Source organism: Plectropomus leopardus, chromosome 12 (assembly GCF_026936395.1).
Source record: "Plectropomus leopardus strain MGB_pleo_1.0 chromosome 12, ASM2693639v1, whole genome shotgun sequence".
Classification (NCBI taxonomy): Eukaryota; Metazoa; Chordata; class Actinopteri; order Perciformes; family Serranidae; genus Plectropomus; species Plectropomus leopardus.
In genome coordinates, this window is record NC_142187.1 from 32,850,155 (window position 1) to 32,863,695 (window position 13,541).

At 38.9% G+C, this 13,541-nt stretch overlaps 1 protein-coding gene across 1 annotated transcript in view; it reads right to left on the minus strand.

The window, feature by feature from the left end:
- LOC121951900 (amyloid beta A4 precursor protein-binding family B member 1-interacting protein-like) overlaps positions 1-13,541 on the minus strand; it is a 52,652-nt gene that overhangs the window by 10,907 nt on the left and 28,204 nt on the right. The window contains exons 3-12 of the mRNA XM_088085860.1: positions 12,535-12,622; positions 10,939-11,123; positions 10,788-10,859; positions 10,551-10,710; positions 9,759-9,880; positions 9,590-9,664; positions 8,685-8,828; positions 4,625-4,735; positions 179-277; positions 10-88 (exon numbers count right to left, since the gene is read on the minus strand). Of these exons, the coding sequence (XP_087941986.1) occupies positions 10-88; positions 179-277; positions 4,625-4,735; positions 8,685-8,828; positions 9,590-9,664; positions 9,759-9,880; positions 10,551-10,710; positions 10,788-10,859; positions 10,939-11,123; positions 12,535-12,622 (1,135 nt within the window). The remainder of the gene's footprint in view (positions 1-9; positions 89-178; positions 278-4,624; positions 4,736-8,684; positions 8,829-9,589; positions 9,665-9,758; positions 9,881-10,550; positions 10,711-10,787; positions 10,860-10,938; positions 11,124-12,534; positions 12,623-13,541) is intronic.

Sequence of the window (13,541 nt, forward strand, 5' to 3'; positions counted from 1 at the left end):
TAAACTCACCTTTGACAGCAGCAGAGGTTTGATGGCTGGAGGCTCTCTTCACTGCAGCCTGGTAGTTCTCATACAGCACAGTCCCGTACTGCACACACACACAGAGGACACACACCTGATTAACTCTTTGTGTCACTCCAAATGTTAAAGTGACTTGTGTCACAGTGTTGAATCTGACCTTTGCTATCCTGATGGAGTTGACCCAAAGCAGCATGGCGTGTTCGTTGTCACAGCACAGAAACTTGATGTAGTGCGACTCTTTCTGGATGCAGGGATGCTGGAAAGAAAAAAAAAGACAGAGAGAACAGTGGTGTTAAACATGCACTCCTGTGATTTAGTGTTTCCCTTCCATAAAGTCACATGACTTGTCAGAGACAAAGTGCCTTTTTTTTTTTTTTTTTTTGTATTTGTATTTGTATTTGCAGTTCACACAAGAGCCAGCAGAGGTCAGCCGACACCAAGCTGTGACTGCACTGTGAATCATAAACACTAGTTTAACTGGTAACAAGATCTGTTTTTCAGTAGAAAAGAGGCTTTTGATTAATTTAATTTGATTTAATTTAAAATAAACAGACAAACAAACAATGGAAATCCTAAAACAAACAGGGAGTCATTGGAGAGAAGCAAGGACTGGAGTGATGTGTCTGTTAAACCCCAGTGAGAAGATTCTGGACTAGCTGAAATATTCAATTTTATTTCACAAAATGTACATAATGCAACATAAAAAATAAAAACACACTGCAAGAATAAACAGAAACGGAACTTCAAAATAAAAGCTCTGTGCTGGAAATTCACTGTTCTTCAACATAAAGTGTTTTTTACAAACTGGATTTCACTTTCAGTCCATTCAGAAATGACACATGACTTACTTTTGGACTGGTAAAAGCAGCTGGGAACCACTACGGCACCAGGGTACATTCATTTGTTGTTTTGTCGCAGGTTAAAAAGGCAAAAACCAGTCGAGGTTTTCTGGTTCTTCTTCAGTCATCTCACTTCCCCTCGACATGACTAAGTGCTCACTGTCAGCAGCCCTTACTACATCTCCTCCTGACACTTGATCTTTATCTGCTGCAGTGCAGGAGAGCAGCTGTAGCATCCTGCTCGTCATTTTCAGCCTTTTTGTCATATATTTCTCTAACTAACTACTAATTTCTAGCAATTTGTGAGACATTTCATGCCAGGTTGCTCATTGCCTCCCCCATGCTTTTGAAAGAAAAAATAATTTTCTCAGTGTTCAAAGGTTTTTAAAAACTCGTGAAAGGCGTCTGAGCACAGCAAAAGAAGACGTCACTCCAGGTTTCAAAGGGTTAAAACGCAAAAACTACCAACAGGTTGACTTTTCAGAGCATCGTCTCTGAAAGGAGTACTATTATACAACTCTGTATGTCCTTAACATGGAACAATACCACACACACACACACACACACACACACACACACACACACACACACACCAGCAGCAGCAGCAGCAGCAGCAGCAGCTACATGCTGTTCCACTCTGTTCAGGCCTTTGGCCCAAATTAAAATGTAATTTACATGATAAAATACCACCAAAGGGCTGCAACCACCATGAAACTCTGCTTCTGTTCACTCTGAGCAGCTAACAACCTCTCTGCTTTTTGTTCGCTTCTCTTTTCCATCCCAGTTGTCGCTTTCTCGTCTCAAAAACATGATAATCTAAACTGCATGGGACTGCAAATATGTGGACGCTCTCCTTCAGAGCCTCGAGTGCTCAAAACAGATTTATCTAAACCAGCCCGGCCACCACATTAACACGTTGGCGTTGTACGTTTCTGCAAACGACATGTTACATAGTATTCTTCATTCATATCATATCGTCTCTAGAGTGATGTACTTCAGATTACATGTAAATGAGTTTTTCATCAGAAGGAGGACGGACGGTAAACGACACCTTGGCGAGGCGGCTGCCAGGCAGCAGAACAGCTGTTTGAGACCAACAAAGACAAAAACTGGTGTTTTTAACGGCACATCAGGACATTTCAAGCTGTTTGTTGGGACAAAAATTCAGTATTTTAAGCCAAAACATGAAGTTTTTTCTAAACCTAATCAAGTGGTATTTGTGCTCAAACCCACGACTCGTTTTAGTGATTTGTCAGAAAATGAAGTTGAAAATTAAAACTTGAAACAGTCTGCCTGAAGGTCTTAGGGGTCTAAATCTGTTGAAACTTTCAAACAAAATGTTAAGACACATGACAATGTTTTATGTTCTTTTATATTCAGGACTTTGTGTTGAATTTTATGCATGAAATGGGCCACATAAATACATTAATAATATAACATTACATATATAAACTATATCCCTGCATATTTTTCTTTGTAGTTTGCCATTTTACCACAGAAATATTGTACACATTTTTCTAGCACATCTTTCATATTTTTGCTGCAATTTTTTCTATTCTATCTTTGTTTCTTGATTTTTGCAATACTTGTTTTGATTTTAATTTAATTTTTCCTTCAAAATGTGTATGTTATGCACCATTTCACCAAAGCAAATTCCTTGTATGAAGTATATATAAAACATACTTGGCATAATATGGATTTGGTCAAAATGCTGTTTGTTAAAGACTTATAAAAAATCTTTTATTTCATCAAAGTTTCAGCAGATCTGTTCCATATGAAATGTACAAATGTAAAACATCAATGGACTGCAGAAACATACACGGCAACTGGATCGTTAAAACATGAACAAACTGAGACGTCTCTGACCGTGACGGAGAGACTCAACACGTTCTCATTCCCCGCCCGTCAAATTAAAACACTTACACACGGGACCCTTTAGCATCGTGTACAGCTGAAAAGACATTCAGTTGTTACATGTTAGATTTCTTTTTTTTTTTGATAATTTTGTGGGGATTTTTCTCTTTATTGACAGGATAGCTAAAAATTGACAGGAAATGGGGGAAGAGAGGGAGCGGATGACATGCAGCAAAGGGCCTCAGGCTGGAATCAAACCTGAGCCGCTGCAAAAGGCTGCAGCATTTCGGGTGCACACACTGCCAGGTGAGCTGGAGGTTGCCACGAAAAATTCAACTCACTAAAACTGGACTAAATCGAACTTCTCAAAGTGGGAGTAACACGCCGAGATCATTGGTTGGGGAGCAATTTAAGCGTTCGCTTATACGCCTCAATCACACCTGAACTGGCCGAGGCGTTCGGGGTTTGACCTGTAAGTCGAGCAGCATCAGTTCGGAGAAGAAAGAAGGAAAAAATAAAAGAAGAGGGGGAGAAAACAAAACAAGATAAAGGTGAAAAAAATGTTCTAATCGAGCTGTAACTGTAGCTCCACTTATCTGTGCTTGTAAACGCACTGAGTGTAACGTGAAAAATGTCGTGAAACACTCAGGTTTAAGCAACAAAACTACGTGGTTAGGTTTAAAAAACGTCACGTTTTGGTGTTAAAACAAGCATGTTTGTTATTGACCAATAACACAATGAGGCGTAAATACTAAGGGTGTAATGATACATTGATATGGATCGATATCAATTCAGTGATCAGATAAAATCGATGCAAAGCGGGCGCCTTTGGAGTCGATATCAAACACAGAGAGGAGTGAGAAAGTGTCAGTATTTGGAGATCTGGGGCTGAGAGACGAGCTATGTGTCAGGAAGAATGAAAATCTTGTTTTAAGAGTATATGAACACAAGTTTTTATATTAATTCAGATGTTTCTGATTTCCTCACTGTGTCTCTGATTGGCACCTGATGTTGGAGAACACAGAGAGGTTTTAGTGCAGGATGACGATCAAGAACCGACAACTTTTATATCTCTCAAAAGCTTGTTTGTGTTTTGTGTTTAACAGAAAAATAAATCAGAAACAAACAAAGAGAAAGAAAGTAAACTAGTTCCATTTGAACGGTTTGATTTGTAAACCAGTAAAAACACAGATGGGTTGGTAAGATTTTTAAGAAGGAAAAATGTAGCACATCTTCTCCATGAAACATATGCTGCTTGTTACTTATTGTTTCAGACATCACCCTGTGTTCATTTCTCTCTTTTCTTGTCAAACCAGGACAACTTTTCTCCAACGACACAGGTTAACCCTTTGAAACCTGGAGCAGCATCACTTTTCTTGTGCTCATTTCAGGCGCCTTTCACAAGTATTTAAACCTTTTAAAGCTGCGCAAATTGGTGGGATTTCTTAAAAAACATGGAAAAAAGACAATGAGCTTTGTGAGAAAAGTTCCACAAACTGCAAGACATGAGTAGATATAGATTCTATTTTTTTTATTATTATTATCATGATTATTTTTTTTTTTAATTTTTCTTCAAATTTTTAAGCTCTTTCTCCATTTTTCCAAGTGAATTCCTTTTTTAACATTTTCTGTATTTTTTATAATTCATTTTTTCAACTAATTTTCAGTTAATTTTCTTGGACTTGTTTTTCAAATTTCTTGCTCTCTTTTTTTTTTTTTTTTTAAGAGAAACCAAATTCACTTCGGTTTCAAAGGGTTGAAATATCTAAAATGGGGGATGAAGACTTTGGAGTGGTTTAACAGTGCAAAGAATAAACATGCACCACCCACTCAGTGTTTGAGTTATATAAATGTGCTCTTTCATGTCTTTACCTCTTTAAACTCTCTGTGATCGCGTGTGTCGATCTTACCTTCAACAGGAAGCAGAAGTCGGTGGGCGCTCTGTATTTCTGCTTGTAGTTGTTGGTGGTATAGATGTTGACTTTTTCAAAATGCACAAAGCAGACGAGATCACTGGAGGACTGTCGGACAGAGAAAAAAAAACATACAATATTATAAAGTGGAACATATTCACTCACCAACTCAGGTGTTTATATAATGATAATACATCTCCGGTTATCCACAGCAGAGCGATCAGGTGCTTGGGAGGAAAAGTGGAACAATTACCATACTGACATCACTGCATATTATGTTTTTGTATATAAAATCATTTTTAAATCAGACATGGTTATCAAAAATACTGACATTTGTAATGTTTAAAAGCTGCCAATCCAAAACAGTTGACATTTAATAAGTAACTGAAACTGGAGCAGCACATGCAGATGTAGCAGCCTGTAGCTCCTCAAATTTAATTTGCTACAATTGCTATATTTTTGTATTTTTTCGACTTCAAGGCCCCTTCTGCCGAAGCACGACTTTTCTACGATGGAGAAGCACTTATTAACATCGGGAAAAGTTTTGTGGGTTTTGGACTGAATGCAGCAAACTGCAAGAGGATCTCCACCAACGGCATACGCCAAGTGGCCAGTGAGACCAGAGGGGAGAAACGAAACCGAAATCATCAGACGAAGAAAGGGAGGAGAGCCGGCATCAGGGTGAGGCTGACCGGACTTGGACAGAGAGCCACTCCCCTACCAAGACTTCTTCCGACGACGTAAATGTCACATTGAGTTCTGCATGGCTACTCAGTCTGAGGTCACATTTTTTTTTAAAATCTGATCTGTATCTGATTTAGAAGCACATATGGAAGAGCCCCAAATCTGATCTGAAAAGATCAGATCCAGTGTGATCTGCTGTTCACACTGTCATTAAACAATCACATCTGGGTCACATGGGGGGCAAAAAAATAATCAGATTTGGTCCACTTGGTGCTGCAGTATGAATGTGGTGTCAGATTCAGACCCACATGTCTCCTATAGTAGGTGATCTTCTGAAACGGACAGCTGGTGCAGATGAAAACACATCTTTAAGAAGAGGTTCGCTTTTTTGATTTTCTAATTATAGTTGCGGATTTGCTTTATTTTCTCTGTGTTGTATTCCTTTAAATTGGATCAGGCTACATGCTGACTCTTCCATTATCTGATCCTCGTTGTTTTTCAGCATGTTTTGCAGAAGAAATAAATGTTCTCTCTGTCATTGTATGGTAGGCATTAGGGATTTAAACACTTCAAAGAAGTGCGAGGCCATTTGTCTTTATTTCACTCTCAAATAAAGTCCAAACGACGCTCCATGACAGAGGAAAGATTGTTTTTCTTTCTGCAGCATTGTAACATTCCTTACATTTTTTTATTTCAAGCAGAAACACATCGTGTTCACACATTTTACCACACTGACAGAGACGCTGTTGTTCACTGGAAAATACAGAGTCAAACTTCCTGGAATTGGAGGTGACCCGTGCAGGACTGCGTTTTCACTCTTGTCTTTGTTTCTTTGTGACTTCATCACGGTCCTTTGTCCACTTTTCTTCTTCCATCTCTTTGATAATAACAGTGTCTTGTCTTCAGTCCACCTCAGGCTGCAGTAAAACCTCAGTTACGCTCTTTTCTGTCCAATTTGGCCATTTTTCCTCCCTTTACCTAATGAACTATCCCTTCCAATTCTTCGTCCGCTTCATTCACGTGTCCTTGGCCTCAGATGATTCCTGCAGCTCTCTTATGTTTGCGATTTGCACATCTGCCTCGCACAGTTTCGCCCTCCATCTATTTCTCCCTCTTGGATGATTTTTTTGTTGGAGTTAGCCTGAAAGGACTTTTTTTGTTTTCCGCCCCGTCTCAGTGACACAACGACATGCTGCTCTTTTTAACAGCGATGAGGCCTTAATTCACACTGTCCATCTTCATTTCTCCGGCACTTCTTCTTCTTCGTGCCTTTCTGCCTCGGCCACGCATGAGCGCTCAGATGTAACCCATCATACTCTGCACACAGGGGTAAAAATCTCGTCTCTCTGTTTAAGGATTATTGCCGGACTCATTCCAACCTTTTTTTTTTCCCCTCAAGTGGACAGCTGTTAATAGTTTGCATGAAAAAAATTACACCATTTGTCAACACTGCAAATGTACAAATAACAAAGTGTCAGCATCAGATGAACAAACGTAAAATCTTCATTATTTTGCACACTGACCTAAAATACCTACTTGCCAATCATTAAGTACGTTTACATGCACAGTTTAGTTTAGTCCAGCTCCAGTCATAGTTCGATCAGGCCATTTAACTGGAACACTGTCCTGTCGGTTTAAATGTATATTTAGAATATTTTCACTGCTTTACTTTGCCATAAAACAGCCCTTACTGTCGGGGATTTGAAGCTGTTACATCAAAAACACCAGACTACGCTGAGAAAACACTTATTTTACTCCAGTGGAGGAGCTGCTCTACCGCTGCCTCCATCAGCTGTTATGGAAGAGGAGAAAATATTAAAATATAGTGAACACTTACACTGATATTAATTTTTTTAGGTGGCTAAAAGATGTTCTGCTGCATCCCCGTCCACAGCAGTGCATCTCTTAGCGTCTGTGCCGGTGTTGTGGGACTGTACTTTATTTATCAGGGGGGTGGGGGGGACTTTTTTATTCAAATAAATATAAATTGCTAACTTTTTAAGTTGTATGTCTTAAACCAAAATCAAAAACCCAAGCCTCTCCTCGGTGCATACATTTTTTGTTAATGCCTGACCCGTTTTGTAGCTCCTCTTCCTCTCTCATAAGTAATGAACAGTCCCTAACCCGAACCATTGAGGGAGGCTGGTGCGGCAACTAGGAGCACGCCATGAACGCCGAGTCCGACTGAGTTTACATGACAGAATAGCTCAACTTCACTAAAATTATCTGGGTGTGTTGAGAAATATGATCTAGTCTAAATTTAAGGCAGATTAACATGATTTCATGAATTTTAAAAGTGTAGTTTTAGTCGGTCTAACACAATAATTTGACTTTTTCTAACATCATGTAAACATACTGACAGTAACTGTTTCTCTGGGTGTTAAAATCCAGGTGGCAAGGTCTGACACCTTTCTGCTTGCTATGAATAAGATAGTGAATAAGATGCAAATGAGCAGTTTCTTTTTTTTTGTCTTTGGTGCCAAAAACCAGCTCGTGAAACATGAACCATCACTGAGTCTTAATCTGTTTCACTGACATGACATCAGCCCACCAGAGTCGTCTCAGGCTGTGTGTGTGGGAGACGGTTTTGCCCACACAGGTTGCTAAATTGCACATGTAATCTCACACCTACTTGTTGTCTCTAGAGCAACAATACATTAGTGTCAACAGTGCACCACGAACAAGCCTGAATTTAAAGTGAAATATGATGTAGATCACTTTCATCAGTTAAAAATGTATTTGATGCACCACACCTTTGTCTTTCCTTTGGGCTCCTTTGGGTTCTAAAAATGTCACCATTTTTAGTTTGTGAAATGACACACATTAACCCTCTGAAACCTGAGCAAATTGATTTCTTTCAAAAAACAACATGGGAAGAAGGCGACATGCAACAAGAAATGGTCCGAAAAATTAGCAAGAAATTAGTGAAAAAGTAACAAGAAAATTACCTGAAAATCAGCCAAAAAAAGTAAAAGAAAAATCAATAAATAAATATTAATAATTACTAAAAGGAAAAAAAAAAGAAAAGCCCTAAATAAGGACTGAAAAAGAATTATATATATAGTTTCCTGGATATTATTTCTCATTTTCAAATCATATCTACTTATCCACCCAACTAATCTGCAGATTATTTTTTGCAGCTTGCAGGACATTTCTTGCTTAGTCGCTCAGTATGTTTTTTTCCTGTGTTTTTAAACGAAATCAAAACAATTTTCTCTGTTATACGAGATTGCTAAATTGCAGATGTAATCTCACACCTACCTGCTGTCTCTAAAGCAACAATACATCGCTGTCAACAGTGCACCACAAACAAGCCTGAATTTAAAATGAAATATGATGTAGATCCTTTGTTGTTCAAAACCTGACACCATACCTTTGTCTTTCCTTTGGGAACATAGTAGATGCCCGAGGCTCTGAGCACGAAGTATCGAGGTTTCCAACTCTTCTTCCCATCTTCCTTCAGGTACAGCGTGCCCTCAAGATTAGGAACGATGAGGGTGGAGCCTCCAAAATGCTCCTGCAGGGTCAGAGGACAAAGATTACATGCAAAATTAGATTAGATCGTTTGATTGATGATTCTAATCAAATAAGATAAATATTGATGACAGTGGAGTTAATTTGTTTATCAAAGTTTAGGATCAGTAATAATGTATTTCTTGCATGGGAATGTAAAATTCAATAGGCAGGTTTCCATGACAGATTTGATTATAACTTAATAATACATTAACCCTTTGAAACCTGATCGAAATTGATTTCTTTAAAAAAAAAAAAACATGGGAAGAAGGAGATGAGCATCTTAACAAGAGATGGCCCTAAAATGAGCAAAAAAATCAGTAAAATAAGTAAGTAAGTAAAAAAAAAAATAATAATTACCTAAAAAAATGAAAAGCATAAAAAAAGAAAAGTAAAAAAATTAAAAAAGAAAAAAAAAGAAACAAACATTTCTTTAAAAGTGTTGAAAAAAATATTTTTTTTAAATATAACATTATTTTAATATAATATATAAAATAAAACTTACTTTTTGGTCATTTTCCTAACTAATTTGAATTTTTTTTTTTGGTCACGGTTTACTTATTTTATATGCTTGCGGGACTTTTCTTGCTGAGTTGCTGATTTTGTTTTTTCCCATGTTTTTTGAAAAAAACATTTTTTTTATTTAAGGGGTTTATATACTAATGTAAGGCATCTGAATACAGTACAAGAAAACCAGTGTTGATGCACATGTGAAAGGGTTAACGTGAGTAATATAATAATCAGTAATATGGCAAGTTAACTGACCTTGATTAAGAGCTGTTTGGCTTGCTCGTTAATCCCACTCAAACATGCCTTCTTCTTCTTCCACATGTAAAATAACTTCAGGGGGAGAAAAGCATAGTTTAATCTACTGACTGGGTATTAAAACATTTAATAAAACTTTGGCAAGAAGAAAACAAACGCTCACACTCACCTGAGGGTCTGTGAACATCACATACTTCTGAGGTTTTGACACAAAATAGATTTTGTTTTCACTGAGGCGAGTCCACGCAGACAGGGGCTCCACTAAGTGTTCGTGGTCCTCAAAACCTCGTTCTGAAACGGTGAGAAAACATGTGCAACAGTCAGCGTTCATTCATTTTTACTCATACATTTACACGATTTTTGCTTGACTGTTTCATGTCTTTTCCATGACTTTGAGGCAACTTTTAAATACCATACATCCTCTAAAAAAAATCATCAAACCGATTATTGATGATGAATTAACAGCTCTCACATTTAAACAGACATTTCAAATCACTGAACAATTCAGGATAAAATAAAAAGATCATGTCTGACAGTCCGCTCCAGCGCGGACATGTCCGACCGCGCATGGGCAGTTCACTCCAGCGCAGAAATGTCTGACAGTCCACTCCAGCCCGCGGACACGGACAGTCCGCTGCAGTGCACGGACATGTCCAACAGCCCACTCCAGTGCGCGGACATGTCCAACAGCCCGCTCCAGTGTGCGGACATGTCCAACAGCCCGCTCCAGTGTGCGGACATGTCCAACAGCCCGCTCCAGTGTGCGGACATGTCCAACAGCCCGCTCCAGTGTGCGGACATGTCCAACAGCCCGCTCCAGTGTGCGGACATGTCCAACAGCCCGCTCCAGTGTGCGGACATGTCCAATAGCCCGCTCCGACTGAAGCAGTTTAACAAACTGTGTGATTTTATTTAAAAGTGTTATATCTGTTGCATATGATTTGGGGACAGCATGTCTCACCGATCTGCAGCTCAGGGTTGGTCTCACACAGGCTCCAGTCCATGCTGCAGTCACAGTGCGTCTTCTCAAACAGCTTGTCCAAAACCTCTCGGACCGTCTGTCTCTCGTCCACCATCAGCGTCTTTGAGCTGCCGTCACTCATCAGCACCTTTACAATCAACTAGAAAAGACAGCGAGTTTGTTTTAACTTTATCTGTGTGACTGCAGGAAAAACTCAAAAAAACATGCAGACTTTACCTTCCTCACTTTGGCTTCTTTCAGCTTCTCCAGAGCCAGTTTGATTTTGTCTGTCTTTGTCTGGGGTTCGCTCTGCAAACACAATAAAGGTAATATTTTCTTCATGACTTTACAACTTAATTTTTATGATCAGTAACAGATTTTTGGTTACCATCTGCAGCCCTGCGGAGGATCCAGCAGAGTTGGACGGTGGAGGAGGGGCAGCTGCTGGCTCAGGTTCCTGCGTCACGGCTGTGTGTTGATCTGTGGGGAGAAGCTCTTCTGAGGTGGATGATTTTGATCTGAGGTCAGCAACCAGAGCATCCAGGTCGTGGTCCTCCAGTTCATTCAGAGACTCTGTGTGGAGAAAATGGTTGTTGAGGCCTGAAGGTTAGACGAGCGGCCGCGTGAAGGTGCCGGTCCAAAGACAACCTCACACTGACGACAAGACCGTCGGAACTAGACTTGATGTTTACTGCCATTATTATTATTACTATTAATTATTATCATGCCTCCAATATCAATATACACATATGGCTATTATCGCCACTTACATCAACTGCAATATTTGCATGTAACAATACATGCTATCATAAATCATATTTATCATTTTTATGTCTATTACGATTGTCATGTCATGTTTTTGTTACTGTTATTATTGCTGTGCATTTCTCCTTAGTATCAACATCTACTGCACGTTTGTCAGTCCTGGAAGAGGGATCCTTCCTCAGTCGCTCCTCCTGAGGTTTCTATCATTTTTCCTGTTATAAGGTTTTTTGGGTGAGTTTTTCCTCAGTCGGTGTGAGGGTCTAAGGACAAACTACAGCTAGGCTCAGAGGAAAAGCGGATCGTCCTACATTTGGAAGGTTAGCGGCTCGATCCCTGACTCCTCCAGTCAATATCCTGAAGTATCCTTGGGCAAGATACCAAACCCCAAATTGCTTCATATTGAATTGACAAACATTCTTGGTACCAAGCTCCTGATTTAACTGCTAGTAAGAAGGCAAACAAGTGCATTTCCCCAGCTACTAGGTCACTGTGACCTTGCATTCGTCTTATTCTTGTAAACTCAATAACTCAAGAACACCGTGAGAGAATTTCTTCAAATTTTGACACCAACATTCGCTGGGACTCAGCAATGAGGTGATTACAATTTGACGTTTGAAGTTGAAGGTCACAGCTGTCTTGCATCCGTCTTAATTTTATGAATGTGATATCTAAAGAAGGCATAAAGGTAGTTCACTCAAATTTGGCTCGTACGTCCAGTTGGATTCAAGAATGAACTAATTAGAATCTGAAGGTCAAAGGTCAAGGTTACGGACACCTCATAAAACATGTTATGGACCATAACTCATGAACCTTGGATTATGATTGTTTAGATCTTCTTTGCTGCCAGGAGGAAGATGCGTGAGAAGCATTTAAGTGCAGTTTGACTCGTGAACTTTCTCACAATTTAATTTATCTGTTTATCTAATTTATTCATAGTTCTAAAAATTTGTCATCCTTACTTATGCCAAAGAATTTGGTGTTTTTTTTCAGTCGTCTCACAACCATCTGTTTGTTTTTCATTTCCAAAACTGATAAATCTACTCTTTTATGCCCCCTGGTTTCTGAAGGACTGCATGACCTTGTGGAGAAAAACAGTCACTCCCCATGTCCAAACACACATCTTTTGAAGGACTGCCTCACATCTTCCACCGCCCACTTCAGGGCAGCGTGACTTTTAGCTGTGTACTTTTTTTTTTTTTTTGGATGACTAAAGACTCACCATGTAGGTCTGTGAAGCCGACAGAGAAGGTACTCTCCGTCTGTGAGGCAGGATCCACCTCTGGAGCGTCCACTGAAGACATTAAACTCTGCAACGAAAAGAATTAGACTGCAAATTAACAACATCTCCCGTCAGAGGTGGGGCCTCACCCGCACCCATAAATGACAGTTGTATATGGTGAAAAAATAAATACATTTTAAACAGAAGTCATGTGTTTGACAGGAGCTACAGTTTTCAGTCTCATATAACACTTCGAATCAAAGATCAGCCCGTCAAAACCAGAGTGAGCCACATGTGTCCTTGAAGCGCTCGTTTAAGTATGTTACACGAGCCTGTTACTGATCAGAGACTTTTGTTTCCCTGCATTTTATCATGCTCTGTGTTCAAGCTGCACCGCTGATACAGAACATATTGCACTCCGCTTCTGCACAGACGGTAAATCATACATCAGCTCATTAAGAAAAACTGATATGTCAAAACTGTGATGTTGCGGTCTCCGTCTCTTTCATTTATCTGGAACAAGCCGTGCATCCAGACTCTGGTGAATCTGTGTCTTTGCGAACCCTTTGACACCTGGAGCGAAATTATGCTTCTTGAACGGCTTTCACAAGTGTTTTAAGTCTGAGTAAATATGTGCGATTTCATTCAAAAACTTGGAAAAAAGTAGAAAGTAGGTGAAAAATGATCCACAAATTGCAAAAAAACTGTAGATTTAGAAAAAAAAATTATTATTATTAAAAAAATTATTAGAATAATAGATTATTCTACATTATATATAATAATATTATATTATATATAATATTATTAGATATAATATTATATTATATATATAATATTATATTTAATTTCAGTCTGTTGTTTTCTGTTTTCAGTTTCTGATCCTGCCTCACAGAGCACCTTCTCAATGGACTTCAATGTTTGTTTGTTTTTTCTATTTTTGAAAAAAATACATATACTTCATTACACAATTAATATAATTTTACAAATTTATTATAATTTTTCAGCTC